The 14,272-nt window shown below is 43.5% G+C and overlaps 2 protein-coding genes across 2 annotated transcripts; both read left to right on the top strand.

Moving 5' to 3' along the window:
* Window positions 1-1,015: 1,015 nt before the first annotated feature.
* Window positions 1,016-3,281, top strand: Sephs2 (selenophosphate synthetase 2). The gene has a single exon (XM_046454505.2). The coding sequence runs from the start codon at window positions 1,187-1,189 to the stop codon at window positions 2,537-2,539; it is 1,353 nt and encodes a 450-aa protein (XP_046310461.1). The 5' UTR covers window positions 1,016-1,186; the 3' UTR covers window positions 2,540-3,281.
* A 6,725-nt stretch (window positions 3,282-10,006) lies between these two features.
* Dctpp1 (dCTP pyrophosphatase 1) lies at window positions 10,007-13,535 on the top strand. The gene is made up of 3 exons (XM_046454543.2): window positions 10,007-10,177; window positions 10,845-10,955; window positions 12,507-13,535. Exons 1-3 carry the CDS (start codon window positions 10,074-10,076, stop codon window positions 12,805-12,807), a joined length of 516 nt encoding a protein of 171 aa, XP_046310499.1. The 5' UTR covers window positions 10,007-10,073; the 3' UTR covers window positions 12,808-13,535.
* Window positions 13,536-14,272: the final 737 nt, after the last annotated feature.

The raw sequence follows: 14,272 nt of genomic DNA, 5'->3' as shown, positions 1-14,272 counted from the left end.
TTTTCCAGGCAAGCACTTTACCACTGAGCTATAGCCCCAGCCCTTCATAATTTATTTAAATCATAGTTGATAAGCATCTAAACTGTTTCCAGCACGTTGATATTGCAAACGGCACAGTAATAAATAAGATAAACTTTCCCACACTGGTGAGTATTGTTAGATAAAATTCTAGACTTGGAACTGATGGATCAAAAGTATTTAGAAGCAGTTGTAATTTTAATAGACTTTGGCAAGTTGCCCTTCATATATATACCACAGATTCTCACAAATATTAACTTAGAGAGATAAAGACGTTTTAGAAGGCCCAGGTGAGCTGTTCTATTGCAGACATGAATCAACCTGACACCAAAAGTGATGACACTAACCCTAACCCTAACCCTAATAGCATCACAACCCATAAAGGTGTCTGGACTGTGAGTCCTAAATTTCATTAGGTGAGCTGTTCTATTGCAGACATGAATCAACCTGACACCAAAAGTGATAACCCTAACCCTAACCCTAATAGCATCACAACCCATAAAGGTGTCTGGACTGTGAGTCCTAAATTTCATTAAAGTCCATATTAACATTTCATAATATCAATGCTGCAACTTGCTCAATTACTGGCAGTAACTTAATTTCTAATTTCTCATTTTCCCCGCTTTTTCCCTTGAGCTATTTTGCTATCCTGGATCTTATACGCTGTCAGGTGACCCTAGGACTATTCTGACCTCCACGAGGTTTGTCGAGTGACCAATCTTCTTTAGCCTGCAAGAATTCTAGTCTTTGGTAAAGTGATTTCAGGGACGCAGTATTCCTCCAATCACTTACGAAAGATTTTTTTTTTTTTTTTTAATATTAGAAGCGGAGCATACTAAAGCACGTGACGTTTCATAACCTCTCTGGGATCAGTTTGAAAGCGGGTGGCCAATTTGTAATGCACCTTTTGGAGTAAAGGAAGCACGCCTCTCAGAGGCAAGTTTTCATTGGATGGCGGGGCTGTCAATCACTAGGCCTATAAATAAGAGAGGCCGGCCGCTTCTCACTTGGAAGCCGGGAAGGCAGCGTGTGCAGTGAGTTTTGCGGCGCGAGAGAAGCTCTTCCGGTAATATCTGACTGTTACTTAAAATTAATCTTGAGTAGAAAATAAAAGGACCTTCTTCTCTTTTCCCCTCCCATCCTCCCCTCTCCCTGCTCGGTCGGCGCGATGGCGGAGACCGCGGTGGGAGCCTGCGGAGAAGCGATGGCGGCGTTGGTGACCGCGGAAGGCGCCTCAGGCCCGGCGGGCATGTCTCTCGGCCGGGGCTTCTCGAGCTACCGGCCCTTCGATCCCCAGACGTTGGGCTTCAGCCCGAGCTGGCGGCTGACCGGTTTCTCTGGCATGAAGGGTTGAGGCTGCAAGGTCCCCCAGGAGACGCTGCTCAAACTCCTGGCGGGACTGTCACGGCCGGACATGCGGCCCCAGCCGGGCTCCGGCCTGGTTGGAGGCCAGGAAGAGGCGGCCCAGGAAGCTGGCCTGACCTCTGGGACAGGCCCCAGCCCAACTTTTCCATTCTTGAGTATTGGGATGGACTCCTGCGTCATCCCCCTGAGGCACGGAGGCCTATCACTGGTGCAGACCACGGACTTTTTCTACCCCTTGGTGGAAGATCCGTACATGATGGGGCGTATAGCTTGTGCAAATGTGCTGAGTGACCTCTACGCCATGGGCATTACTGAATGTGACAACATGTTAATGTTACTCAGTGTCAGCCAGAGTATGAATGAGGAAGAACGAGAAAAGGTAACACCACTCATGGTTAAAGGCTTTCGGGATGCTGCTGAGGAGGGAGGCACTGCAGTGACAGGTGGACAAACAGTGGTCAACCCTTGGATTATCATCGGGGGAGTTGCCACTGTGGTATGTCAGCCAAATGAATTCATAATGCCTGACAATGCAGTTGTAGGGGATGTGCTCGTGTTAACCAAACCCTTAGGCACTCAAGTCGCCGCTAATGCCCACCAATGGCTGGATAATCCTGAAAGATGGAATAAGATAAAAATGGTGGTCTCCAGAGAAGAGGTAGAGCTGGCTTATCAGGAAGCTATGTTCAATATGGCTACCCTAAATAGAACTGCTGCCGGATTAATGCACACCTTTAATGCCCATGCAGCCACCGATATCACAGGCTTTGGCATTTTAGGACACTCTCAGAACCTCGCAAAACAACAAAGAAATGAGGTGTCCTTTGTCATTCATAATCTGCCGATCATTGCCAAGATGGCTGCCATCAGCAAGGCCAGTGGGCGATTTGGACTACTTCAAGGAACCTCAGCTGAAACCTCTGGGGGATTACTAATTTGTCTGCCAAGAGAACAGGCAGCTCGATTTTGCTCAGAAATAAAATCTTCCAAGTACGGAGAGGGTCACCAAGCATGGATCGTCGGCATCGTGGAAAAGGGAAACCGAACAGCCCGTATCATCGACAAGCCTCGAGTTATTGAGGTTCTACCTCGTGGGGCCACTGCTGCTGCTCTTGCTCTTGATAATTCCAACGCCTCCTCAGAGCCTAGCTCCTGAAATGGAATTGCAGAAGTTATTAGGAACTTAGAGCCTTTATATAAAATCATGGAGGATTCTCAAGAGTGGATATTAACAAACTTCCAAAGAAGGCTGCCTGCATAGTGGTTCCAGCTGCTTTCTCAGTGATTTGAATCTGCCAATCAGTAGCTGCCTTTATGTACATTCCAAGGCCAGAAGTAACATTTTGGACTTTGGGGGACATGTATTTATCTCTTGGGTGGAGGAGGAGCAGAAAAACCTTTCCAAAGCAAGATGAGGCTGTTCCAGTTTAAGGGGTTTTTCTTTGCACTGGTTTAATTCATTTCTGCACAAGGAATGAGATTACTAAAATTACATACTCAAAAAGTAAATTGCAAAATGAAAAAAAAAAAAAAATAGAAGCAATGAGTTTGGACCAAAACTGTTGATAAATCTAAATTGTTAAGAGAGATCTTATAATACAATGTCAAATTCTTTATTAGATTTTTATAAAGAACTGGCTCTTTCCTTTTCTGGACAAGAATTGAGCAGCTTGTCCAGTAACTGGGAAAGGAGAACCTGCAACCATCTGACTTGGTCTCTGTTAATGATGTCTTTCCTTCTAAATTCCACTAAGGATCGGGAAAGGCAGAGCAAGCCCTAGAGACCAGGATGTGATGGTCATTAATATGTTAAATTTTGTGCTAAAAATTCCTTGTGATTTAATTAATAAAGAGTAATTTCTTATAGTTAAATAAATAAGAGTAACTTTGTTGGAAAACTTTTCTGGCTAATGTTTGGTTCTTTGGGATTCTAATCTTTTACAGTCAAAATGCCATTGCTAAAAAAACAAAACAAACAAACAAAAAACAACCATTGCTACATTTAGTATCTGGCAAAGTGAGAGTGTTTTTCCTGATCCTGGATAAAGGAATTTAACACACAAATTTGTCCCTGAGATGACAGGGAAGGATTCAATGGGCATAAACTCCACAGATTTAAGGGTAGGAGAGAAAATAGCAAAAGAAAGGTGTCAACAATTCTTGGAAGATGAAAAGGAGGAAGAAAGATTTAGCAGAAGAAGCTGCCAAAGTGGGGGAATATCAACAAGAAGCAAGGAGATATGATACATAGGACAGTGGGGGCAAGAGGTGGCAAAAAAAAAAAACCCTTGAAAGTTTATATACAAAGCTGGGCACAGTGGTGCATGCCTGCAATCCCAACTACTGGGGAGGCCAATACAGGAAATTCATAAGTTTGAGGCCAGCCTGGGAATTTAGGGAGACCCTGCTCAAAAAGAAAAATTTTAAAGCTGGGCTTGGTAGCCCACGCCTAAATTGTAATCCCAATGACAGGGAGGCTAACACAGGAGGATCACAAATTCAAGGTCTGCCTCATCAATTTAGCAAGGCCTTAAGCAATTTAGTGAGACCCTGTCTCAAAATTAAAAATAAAAGTCTGGGGATATAGCTCAATAATAGAGCACTTGTCTAGCATGCACAAGGTCCTCAGTTTAATCCTCAGTACCATTAAAAAAAAAAAAGTTTACACATGGGGTAATTATATTTTTATGCTCCTCAAATTCTTCCATCCATTTCACAGTAGGTGAGTTACCTCTTACTTCTGCAGGGAAAGGGTCAGTCAGGAACTTTAGGCACAGCGGAGGACAAGGAGTGTGACTGAAAACAGAAAAATAAAAACTTTAAAATGATACAGCCCAACCCCCTTTCCAAGCTTAGTTGTTAAACTGGTCAAGGGACTGGTAGTGTAGCTCTGAAGTAGAGCATGTGCTTAGCACATAGGCAAGGCCCTGGATTCCATCTCTAGTATCAATAAACAAGCAACCCTAGCCAAGAAGCTTAAACCATTTCTTGTCTGGCACAGGTGAAATACTGGAGAATATTCCAGAGAAAATGAACGTGCCCAGAAAAACAGATGTAAACATTTAGGATGCTCCCAGTGAAAATCACTGTATTGTGACACCTCCTGGTTGAAAGGCTTCACTTGGTACTTTAAGCTTTTTAATGCCTCCTTCTTAAATATGAGCAGTCAAGGATCACTAGACATTGAAGGCAAGCTTCCAACTTGAAAACAAGTAAACAGAATGAAACAGCTGGGCAAGGTGGCATACAACTATAACCCCAGCTACTTGGGAGGCTGAGGCAGGAGGAAAGCAAATTCAAGGACAGCCTGCACAACTTAGCAAGAACCTATCTCAAAAAGGGCTGGAGATGTAGATCAGTAGCAGAGTGCTTGTCTAGCACCTACAAGTCTCTAGGTTCAATCTCTAGTAACCAAAACAAATAACAAAAATGCTTTAAGAGAACAACACACTTAGAATATAGAAAAACTAAATTTAAAAAAATTCAGGGCTGGGGTTGTGGCTCAGTGGCAGAGCACTTGCCTCGCATGTGTGAGGCACTGGGTTCGATTCTCAGCACTGCACATAAATAGATAAAAGTCCAGGGACTGGGGTTGTGGCTCAGTGGTAGCCTGCTTACCTTGCATGCATGGAGTGCTGGGTTAGATCATCAGCACCATGTAAATAAATGAAGTAATAAAATAAAGGTATTATGTCCATCTATAACTTAAATTTAAAAAAAAATCATAAAGGTCCATTGACAACTAAATTTTTTTTTTTTTAATTCAAGGCTGGGGTTGCAGCTTAGGGGCAGAACGCTTGCCTAGCATATGTGAGGCACGGGGTTCGATCCTCAGCACCATATAAAAATAAATAAATAAAATAAAGGCATGATATCCAACTGCAACTAAAAAAAAATTCAGCAAGAGTCAGAAAAATATAAAGTTAACTCAGGAAGCAGAATAAGACAAAAAGATACACAAGAGAGGGGGAAATGTATGGAAATTAGAGGTGAGCTAGGAGGTTTAACTGTGAAGAGGAGTTTTCGGAAGAGGTAATAAAGAAAATGGAAGAAACCTGGTGTGGTGGCCCACACCTGTAATCCTAGAGGCTCAGGAGGCTGAGATAGGAGAGTTCAAAGCCGGCCTCAGCAAAGGTGAGTCGAGGCACTAAGCAACTCAGACAGTGTCTCTAAATAAAATACTAAATAGGGCTGGGGATGTGGCTCAGTGGTCAAGTGCCTCATTCAATCCCCGATACAAAAAAAAAAAAAAAAAGGAAATTAATTCATCAAAGAATAATACATGTTTCCTGAAACTTAAAAGCTTTAAGTCACCCATTTCTTGAATTCCCAGAGCAGTGAATTTTAGAACATATGCAAATTTCATTAAAGTACAAAATGCCCTATTAACAAGAATAATACTGTTTTTTCCTTTCTCTGTCTATGCTGTCTATGAAGAGATGTGCCTTTATTTGTCAACTCTGACAAATAAACTTTCATGTGTATCTCTGGAAAAAAAAATAGCAAATGATTAAACAGTATTTACTTTGCACCAGGCAGTATTATGTCCTTAATATATTTTAACTCAATCTTCCAACAACCCCACTGTGCACATGAGAAAGCTGACATACAGGGAGATTAAGAAATCTGTCCAGGGCTGGAGATGTGGCTCAAGCGGTAGCGCGCTCGCCTGGCATGCGTGCGGCCCAGGTTCGATCCTCAACACCACATACAAACAAAGATTTTGTGTCCGCCTAAAAATAAATAAATAAATAAAAATTCTCTTAAAAAAAAAATCTGTCCAGTGTCAGACAGGCAATCTGACTTCAGAACCCATGCTTCTAAATCACCACAATAATACACAAAAGTTTGAGGTATCAGACTTCTCAATATCCAATTGGAAGCTAAAAGCAGTATCTTCACAATTTTGAGGGCAAATGATTTTGTAATGCAGAATTCTATGCCAAGCTACATTTTAAAAAATATTTTTTAGTCATTGATGGACTTTAATTTATTTATTTATATGTGGTGCTGAAAATTGAACCCAGGGCCTCACACATACCAGGCAAGCACTTTACCTCTGAGCCACCATCATAGCCCCCCAAGCTACATTTTTCAAGCAAGTAGAATAAAAATATTTTTAGTATATGCAAAGTGTAAAACTGGTTTCATCCCATACACTTTCAGGAAACAACTGGAAGGCTGTGGCTAACCTCAGTAGTAGAGTACCTACCTAGTATACATGAGGCTCTGGATTCTATCCCTGCACCTCCAAACAAAACCAACCAACCAACAAAAATCAAAAACAGCTGGAAAATATGCTCCAGCAAAAAAAGGGGGAGCAAACTGAGAAAGAGTAAAACATGGGAGCCAGGAAATGGAACCAAGCAGAGAAGTGAAGGCAAAGCTGAATGGCTGGCTTAGAGAGCAATCAGTCCACACTGGACCTAAAGACCTCTGGGGAAAGAGAAAAATTGAACTGATAGAACACTGGTACATTAAATTGTTGAAAATTTATTTTGAAATAATAATGGACGATGTAAAAAGAATTAGTGGTACATGCCTGGGTATGGTGGTGCATGCCTGTAATCCCAGCTACTTGGGAAACTGAAGTAGGAGAATCCCAAACTCCAAACTGGACTGGGCAACTTAATGAAACTCTGTCTCAAAATAAAAAATCAAATTGGCTGGGGATGTAGCTCAGTGGCAGAGCAGAGACCTTAGGTTTGATCTCCAGCACCAAAAACCAAAACATCCAAGGAAAAACTCCCCCAAAAGTCATCTCTGACCTCCCAGCCAACACCCAGCTACTCTCAAATTTATCACCCTATTTGCTTCACAGCTCTTATCCTAATCTGTAATTATCTTGAGAATGTGTTGATGTGCTTTAAAATTATCCCCTGCTATGTAAGCTCCAAGATGGCAGGGATGTTCAGTATTCCCAGCACCTACAACAGTGTCTGATCCAGAGTTAGTGCTCAGAATATATTGAATGAATAAAAGAATGAATGAATGAGCAAATGAAGTAGACCTTTGGGACCTTAACACCTTTTCTTTTCCCACTTTTCTAGTTCTTGGTGTCTCGTAGTGGTGGAAGCTGGCATCATCATCAATCCATTGACAAGTCTGGCTAGGCACAGAGGCACACTAATCCCAGCAACTCAGGGTGCTCATTAATTTAATGAGACCCTGTCTCAAAATAAAAAATGATAGGCTGAGGATATAGCTCAATGGTAGAGCACTTGTCCAGCATGTGTGAGGCCCTGGGTTCAATCCCCAGAACCACCAAAAAGAAAGAAAACTGCTAGGAATGAACATGTCTTAAATCTCAATTAATTATATTCCTTCCCACCCAACTCCCAGGTCTGGGTTCAATCCCCAGAACCACCAAAAAGAAAGAAAACTGCTAGGAATGAACATGTCTTAAATCTCAATTAATTATATTCCTTCCCACCCAACTCCCAGGTCTTCTATGTCTTCATTTCAGCAAATACCAAAACTACCCATCTAGTTACTCAAGCCAGAGCTATCCAATACCTCTCTTTTTTTGTTGTCTGTTATATCCAATCTGTGTTGCCTAATCCAGTGGCTAATTCAGCACTCTCATTTTGCTCATCAGTTTAGCAGCACACAAATCAAATGCCCACTTATTTTGAAACACTTTCTCTGTATGTGTGTGAGAATGTGTGTATGTGTGTGTATGCTCTGTGTGTGTGTGTGTATACACATGGAGGAGGGCAAAAAGTAGGTTAACCAATAGTGCTTATCACCTCTTTCCTGAACCACACAATCTGCAGATGCCCCTAATCACTTTTTATAAGTGTTATTTTTTTGGGGGGGTATGGACAATGTTGAAGATCAAACTCAGGATCTCATGCATGCTGTCACATCCTCTTCACAGTGTTTTTTTTTTTTTTTGGGTGGGGGGGGAGGAGGGTAATAGGGATTTAACCCAGGGCACTCTACTTCTGAGCTATATCCCTAGCTCTGTTTTGTTTTATTTTGGGACAGGATCTCACTAAATTGTCAAGAACTTGCACTCCTGTTGTCTCAGCCTCCTGGGTCATTGGGCTTACAGGGTTGCACCACTGCTACTGGCTTGCTTTATTTTTATCTAAAAATATTTTAAAACACTTTTTGTGGTATTGGGGATTGAACCCAGGACCTCATGCATGCTAAGCAAGTGCTCTACATCCCCAGCTCTTTTAATTTTATTTTGAAATAGGGTTTCACTAAATTGCCCAGATTGACCTTGAATTTTTGATCCTCTTGCTTCAGCCTCCAGATCACAGGGATTACAGGTATGTACCACTGTCCCCAGATTTACAGTGTTTTAACTATGGTAACATTTAATTTTTACCTTAATATTTATCACAATTTCAAGTATTATAGCATAGGTGCTAATAAAACTTGTGCCTAGTGGTGGAATTGCCGTACTTTTGGGACTTATTTTTGTTTATTTATTTTTTGGCACTGGAGATGCTAAGCATACACTCTATTGCAGAACTACATCCTCAGTTCCTCTGCCCCTTTGTGGAATATTAATTTCTAAAATCTGTCTTTTCTTCCACTTTCTTAGTCTTTCACTTCCAATAAACTGTATGCCTCATTGAACTCCTGGAGAACAGAAATAGCGACCCTAATAGGTATGTGAAAATAAATAATTCTCTATAAAGCTTGGATTCGACAAAATTCAAGTTCCTGTATTTCACAAAGATCTCTTTTCTCTGCGTGCAGTGGCGAACGCCTGTAATCTCAGCAACTGGCATGAAGATCGCCAAGTCTAGGCGAACTCGACAATGTAGTCAGAGCCAGTCTCAAAGAATGAAAAGGGGTAGGGATGTAGCTCAAGGGTAGAGTGCTCTTGGTTCAATCCCCAGTGCCGAGAGGAAAAAAAAACCTCTTCCCTTGGTCATATATATAACAACTCAGTGGGTCTCAGCCAAAGTAACAATTCCATGATCACCTCATAAATTCCCCAGCAAGCTTGGTGGTTTTGTATGTGGTATGGCCGCGATAGAGACACATGGGTCTGGAGAGGTGGCAGAGGCCAGTCTGTAATGGGTCACATATTTCAATGTCATGTAATCTACGTTGCGGGTAGGGAGGAGGACCGACTGGTTCCTTGAGACAGAAATGGGGATTAACTCCTTCCAACCACAGCAATCAGCCGGGGTTGGGAGAAGTGGGACAAAAGACCTAGGTCGTAGTCCCGACTTTGTTCCATTCTTTCCCTTCGATCGCATCCAAATAGTGTGGAGGCTGGTCTAGAGGGTCTTCAGAGTCCCTAAACCCTGACGAATTTAATGCAGACGGAGGGAGCATTCACTTATGGAATTACCCGCCAAACACACCCTCGGCCTCCTAACCTGCCATTTCGCTTTGGCGCCATCTGGCGCCCACAAAGGAGTAAAACGGCCACGCCCTCTCCTTCCGCTTCTCTATCCTTTCCTCCGAGTCAAATTGGTACCGCGGTCTTCTTAGGCGGAAGAATTCGCCAGAGTAAGGGACTACAGGATTAAAGCTCCTCAGATTGGTCCAGTCCTGCTACGGGGTGGGCTGTAGCAAACTCCACACAGGTGATTGGTTTTTCCGCCGGCACTACACCGTGAAGCAATCGAGCTCGCCCGTGATTGGTTAGGGGCCATGGAGGCGGGCTCCAAGCGTGGCGCGGAGTTCTGTGCAGTGGCGTCTGTAGTGGGTTGTGCAGCATGTCTAGTGCCGGAGGTGATACCCAGAGGGACGCTGGGAGAAAGGGTACTGCTGCTGCCGCCGGCTCATTCAGCTTCAGCCCGGAACCCACGCTGGAGGACATGTAAGCAATCTACGACCAGGTTCGGGTGGAGAGATTGACCCCTTCCTTTATGCCATGGGACGGATCCTCCCACGTGGTGGGGAAAAATGACTAGCAGTAGTGCTGGCTGACCCCTGGTGAGCCTCTAAACCTCTCAAGCAAAGTGGCCTCAGCAGTTCACAACTAAAGCGGGGAAATTGCCCCGGGAGTCTATACTACCTCCGCCCTTCCGGAGTGGGTGTACCACCCAACAGAGGCAGATGAAGTGCGGAGAGGTAGGAAACATTAATTCTTCCTGGAGGAAATCAAGAAAAGCTTCTTAGGGAAAGTGTAAAATAAGCAGGACTTAGATGTGCAAAGATAGGGATATTCCAAGTGGAGGAAATTTCAGAATTAGCAATGGAATAATAAAGTATTGTTAGGTACGGCTAGTGAGACCCTGTCTCTAAATAATATAAAAAGTTGGGCTGGGGATGTGGCTCAGTGGTTGAGTGTCTGCAGGGGCACGCCGAATTCCAGGTACGAAAACCGTCTCATAAAGAGGAAATTACTTATTCAAGACCATCCACGGATTTAGTTGCAGAATCCTCTGACTCCAAGCCCCCTGGGGTACCTGCCTGGGCCCTGCAGCTCCTCCCCCAACCACTAACCCTGGGAATTGGGCTTCTACTCCTTTATCTTATTCCAGCCGGCGTCTCCATGCAGAGTTTGCTGCAGAGCGGGACTGGGACCAGTTCCACCAGCCTCGGAACCTCCTACTGGCCTTGGTCGGGGAAGTGGGAGAGCTGGCAGAACTCTTGTGAGTAGATGGGAAGCTTTCTGGAACAATCTGTTGTGGGGAATGGGAGAAACTATGTGATCCTCAAACATTCATGGATTCAGTTTCCCTCCTCACTGCTGGTCTCTGTGCCTGGTGCTGGGGTTGAGATGACGCTCAGGTACCAACCCTCTGGGAGCACCCAGTCTCCAGGGAAAGAAAGTGTGAAAATAGCAAGACAGACCCGGATAGTAAGAAGGAATTGTGGTAATAGCCCTTTACCTTTGTCTCTGGGGCTGAAAACAAGGTTTTCTCTAGAACACATATGTATAGTATTCCAGACAGGAGTTTGCAATGGTAGTGAGGCAAGAAAGGGCAAGTTAAACTTGGAGAGAATCTCATCCTCCTCCAGTATCATCTTCCCAAGAAAGATAAGGGATTTTGTATCTATTTTGTTCTCGGGTGTGTCCATTTGCCTGGCACATCATAGCCATTTGGTAGTTATCCAGATGATGAGTGATAGAGCTGTGCAAAAGCAGGGCTGGAGATGAACCCAGAAAGGTAGGATTGGGGCTTGAGAGTGATGAAGTTTGGACAGAAGACCTGACCACATTTGAGTAGTAGAAAGATAACTGTACCTGCAGGATGAATTAAATCACTGAGAGAATGAGACAGGGAGACCACTAAAGAGGCTAATCAGTATCAACTATTCAATTAAAATCAAGACATGAGCCAGGTGTAGTGGCACATGCCTGTAATCCCAGCAGTTTGGGAAGCTAAGGCAGGAGTTCAAAAGCCAGCCTCAGCAATATAGCAAGGCCCTACCTAAGCAACTTAGTAAGACCCTGGCTCAAAAGATAAAAAGGGGGGCTGGGGTTGTGGCTCAGTGGCAGAGCACTTGCCTCGCACATGTAAGGCACTGGGTTCCATCCATAAATAAAAATATCTTTATTTTGTTTATTTTTATAAATAAGTTTTGTCTATAAAAATAAATACACAAAATAAAGATATTAGCCAGACGTGGTGGCGCACACCTGTAATCCCTGTGGCTTGGGAGGGTGAGGCAGGAGGATCGCAAGTTCAAAGCCACCTTCAGCAATGGTGAGGCATTAAGCAACTTAGTGAGATCCTGTCTCTAAATAATATAAAAAGTTGAGCTGGGGATGTGGCTCAGTGGTTGAGTGCCCCAGAGTTGAACCCCTGGTACCAAAAAAGAAAATAAAGATATTGTGTCCATGTATAACTTTATATATATGTATGTGGGGTGTGTGTGTGTGTGTAAGTAGGGCTGGTTCAATAGTTAAGGTTCAAAAACAGAATCAAGATATATGACTTTGAACAAGGCAGACAACCTTCACAGTGGAAGGAGACTGATGATGATGATAAATTAACTAATTTTAAAAGATCTAGAATCGTGACGTCTTTTTTTTTTTTTTTTTTTTGGTACCAGGGTTGAACCCAACTCTGGGTTATCCTTGGAGGAACTTTCTGGGAGATGGGAGTTCATTGCTGCAAGGACTAAGCTCCTTAGGGAGATAGAGCCCATTGTCCTAGCTAGAAGCTATATGTGATTGTCTTTTATTTTGCCCCCAGTCAGTGGAAGTCTGATGCAGAACCTGGCCCCAAAGCCTGGCCCCTGAGGGAACGGGCAGCCCTTCAAGAAGAGCTTAGTGATGTTCTCATCTATCTGGTGGCATTAGCAGCCCGTTGCCATGTGGATCTGCCCCAAGCAGTGCTCTCCAAAATGGATACCAACCGGCGACGTTACCCCGTTCATCTGTCACGTGGCTCAGCCCGCAAGTATACAGACTTGTCCCATGGGGCCATCTCTGAAGACCAGACTATGGGTCCTGCAGACCTTGCCCATGAGTCCTCAAGCCAGACCTCAACATAGAAACATGGGATCAGAACCTGCAACTCAGCATGGCATGTGAGAAGCAGAGGTGGCCTGGCTACAGAACTTATTATAGTCCTTTCCTAACAAATCAGGGCTGGGTCCCATTTCCCAGTTTTCAAGGCCCAAGAGCCTCCAGAAGATAGCCTTCTGGTGTTTTCTCCCCCAATAAAATGGTTTTAACTTCTAGATTCTTCTGAGGTGGCTAGGTAGGCTATCAGTAGCATTGCAGAAGGGCACCAGGAGTGTCTCTGAGCCCAGTCCTCACAGTTCTCTATTTTACCTTCTATCTGCAGGGCAGTGATCCAGTTGTTAGTAAATTCCTACAGGAATTTCATGCAAGTCTTCCCACTTCTGGACCTATAGAGAACATCAGAGGCTATATACAGTGTTGGTTAACCAACAGTTCATATTCAGAACCAGGTTCTCTGGGTTCAGATACTTAGGGGCTGGATGATAGTCATCATTTTACTTCATCTCTTGTAAAAAGAAAATAATAGCCTAGCACACAGTTTAAATAACTTAGTTTGTAGTTCTATTTTGCCTTTTCAACTCAAAGCTTTCAGGGGTCCATCAGGGACAAATCAGGGCCAGATCTCTGATGTACAGCAGAAGGGAGCTGCTGCTTCTCATGGGCACCTTCATAAAATTGAAGACCACATATCAATTAGGTCAATTTCTTGTTATTCATCTCCAAGTAAATTACACTGTTGAATTTGTACAGTTTATCTATTGTGTAATCTTGGCACGTCACTTTCCTATCTGAAATACCTATGGCCTGCATCTCACAGAGCAGGGTAATACAAAGAAAAGCACCTTTAACTACTTTTTGTGGCTAGTGTTATACTAAAGTGTACAGTACTTGCCTGGCATGTGCAAGGCCCTGGGTTCAACCCCCGGTATTGACATTAAAGAAAAAAAAAATTTTTTTGAGATTTAACAATGGTCACTGACTTGCTATCCCTCTCATACTAAGGCCCCACTCTCCTGTCCTCTTATCCAGTGAATCCTTCCCAAGTAAAACAATCCATCAGATTGGAACTGCTTCAGCTTTATGTCTCTGAGCCCACCTTTCCTGTCCCTATCCAGTGATAAGAGGAATCTTATTAATAATCTCCAATTTTATTCCCTCTTCTTCTTTGGTTGGTGCCAGGGATTGAACTTGGGCACTCAACCACTGAGCCACATCCCCAGCCCTATTTTGTATTTATTAGACGGTCTCACTGAGTTGCTTAGCACCATGTTTTTGCTGAGCCTGGCTTTGAACTCACAATTCTGCCTCGGCCTCCAGAGCCACTGGGATTACAGGAGTGTGCCACCATGCCCAGCTTATTCCTTCTTTATTATCTCCTTCCCTTTTATGTAATCAGCTTTGGGGAAGAGGGAGTACTGGAGGTTGAACTCAGGAGCTCTTCACCACTGAACTACATCTCCAGTCCTTTTTTTGAGACTGTATCACCAATTG

This window comes from Marmota monax, unplaced genomic scaffold (genome assembly GCF_021218885.2).
Source record: "Marmota monax isolate L192 unplaced genomic scaffold, Marmota_monax_Labrador192_F-V1.1 WCK01_AAM20220418_F8-fsc00086, whole genome shotgun sequence".
NCBI lineage: Eukaryota > Metazoa > Chordata > Mammalia > Rodentia > Sciuridae > Marmota > Marmota monax.
The sequence above is the reverse complement of the archived record's forward strand: the minus strand, read 5'-3'. Positions and strand labels throughout refer to the sequence as shown.

What these genes read in the sequence shown, in the direction of transcription:
- Dctpp1 (XM_046454543.2), top strand. Translation starts at nt 10,074, where the DNA reads ATGTCTAGTGCCGGAGGTGATACCCAGAGGGACGCTGGGAGAAAGGGT. An exon ending in GAACCCACGCTGGAGGACAT is followed by an intron (nt 10,178 to 10,844) that starts GTAAGCAATCTA and finishes ATCTTATTCCAG; the next exon opens with CCGGCGTCTCCATGCAGAGT. An exon ending in GGAGAGCTGGCAGAACTCTT is followed by an intron (nt 10,956 to 12,506) that starts GTGAGTAGATGG and finishes TTTTGCCCCCAG; the next exon opens with TCAGTGGAAGTCTGATGCAG.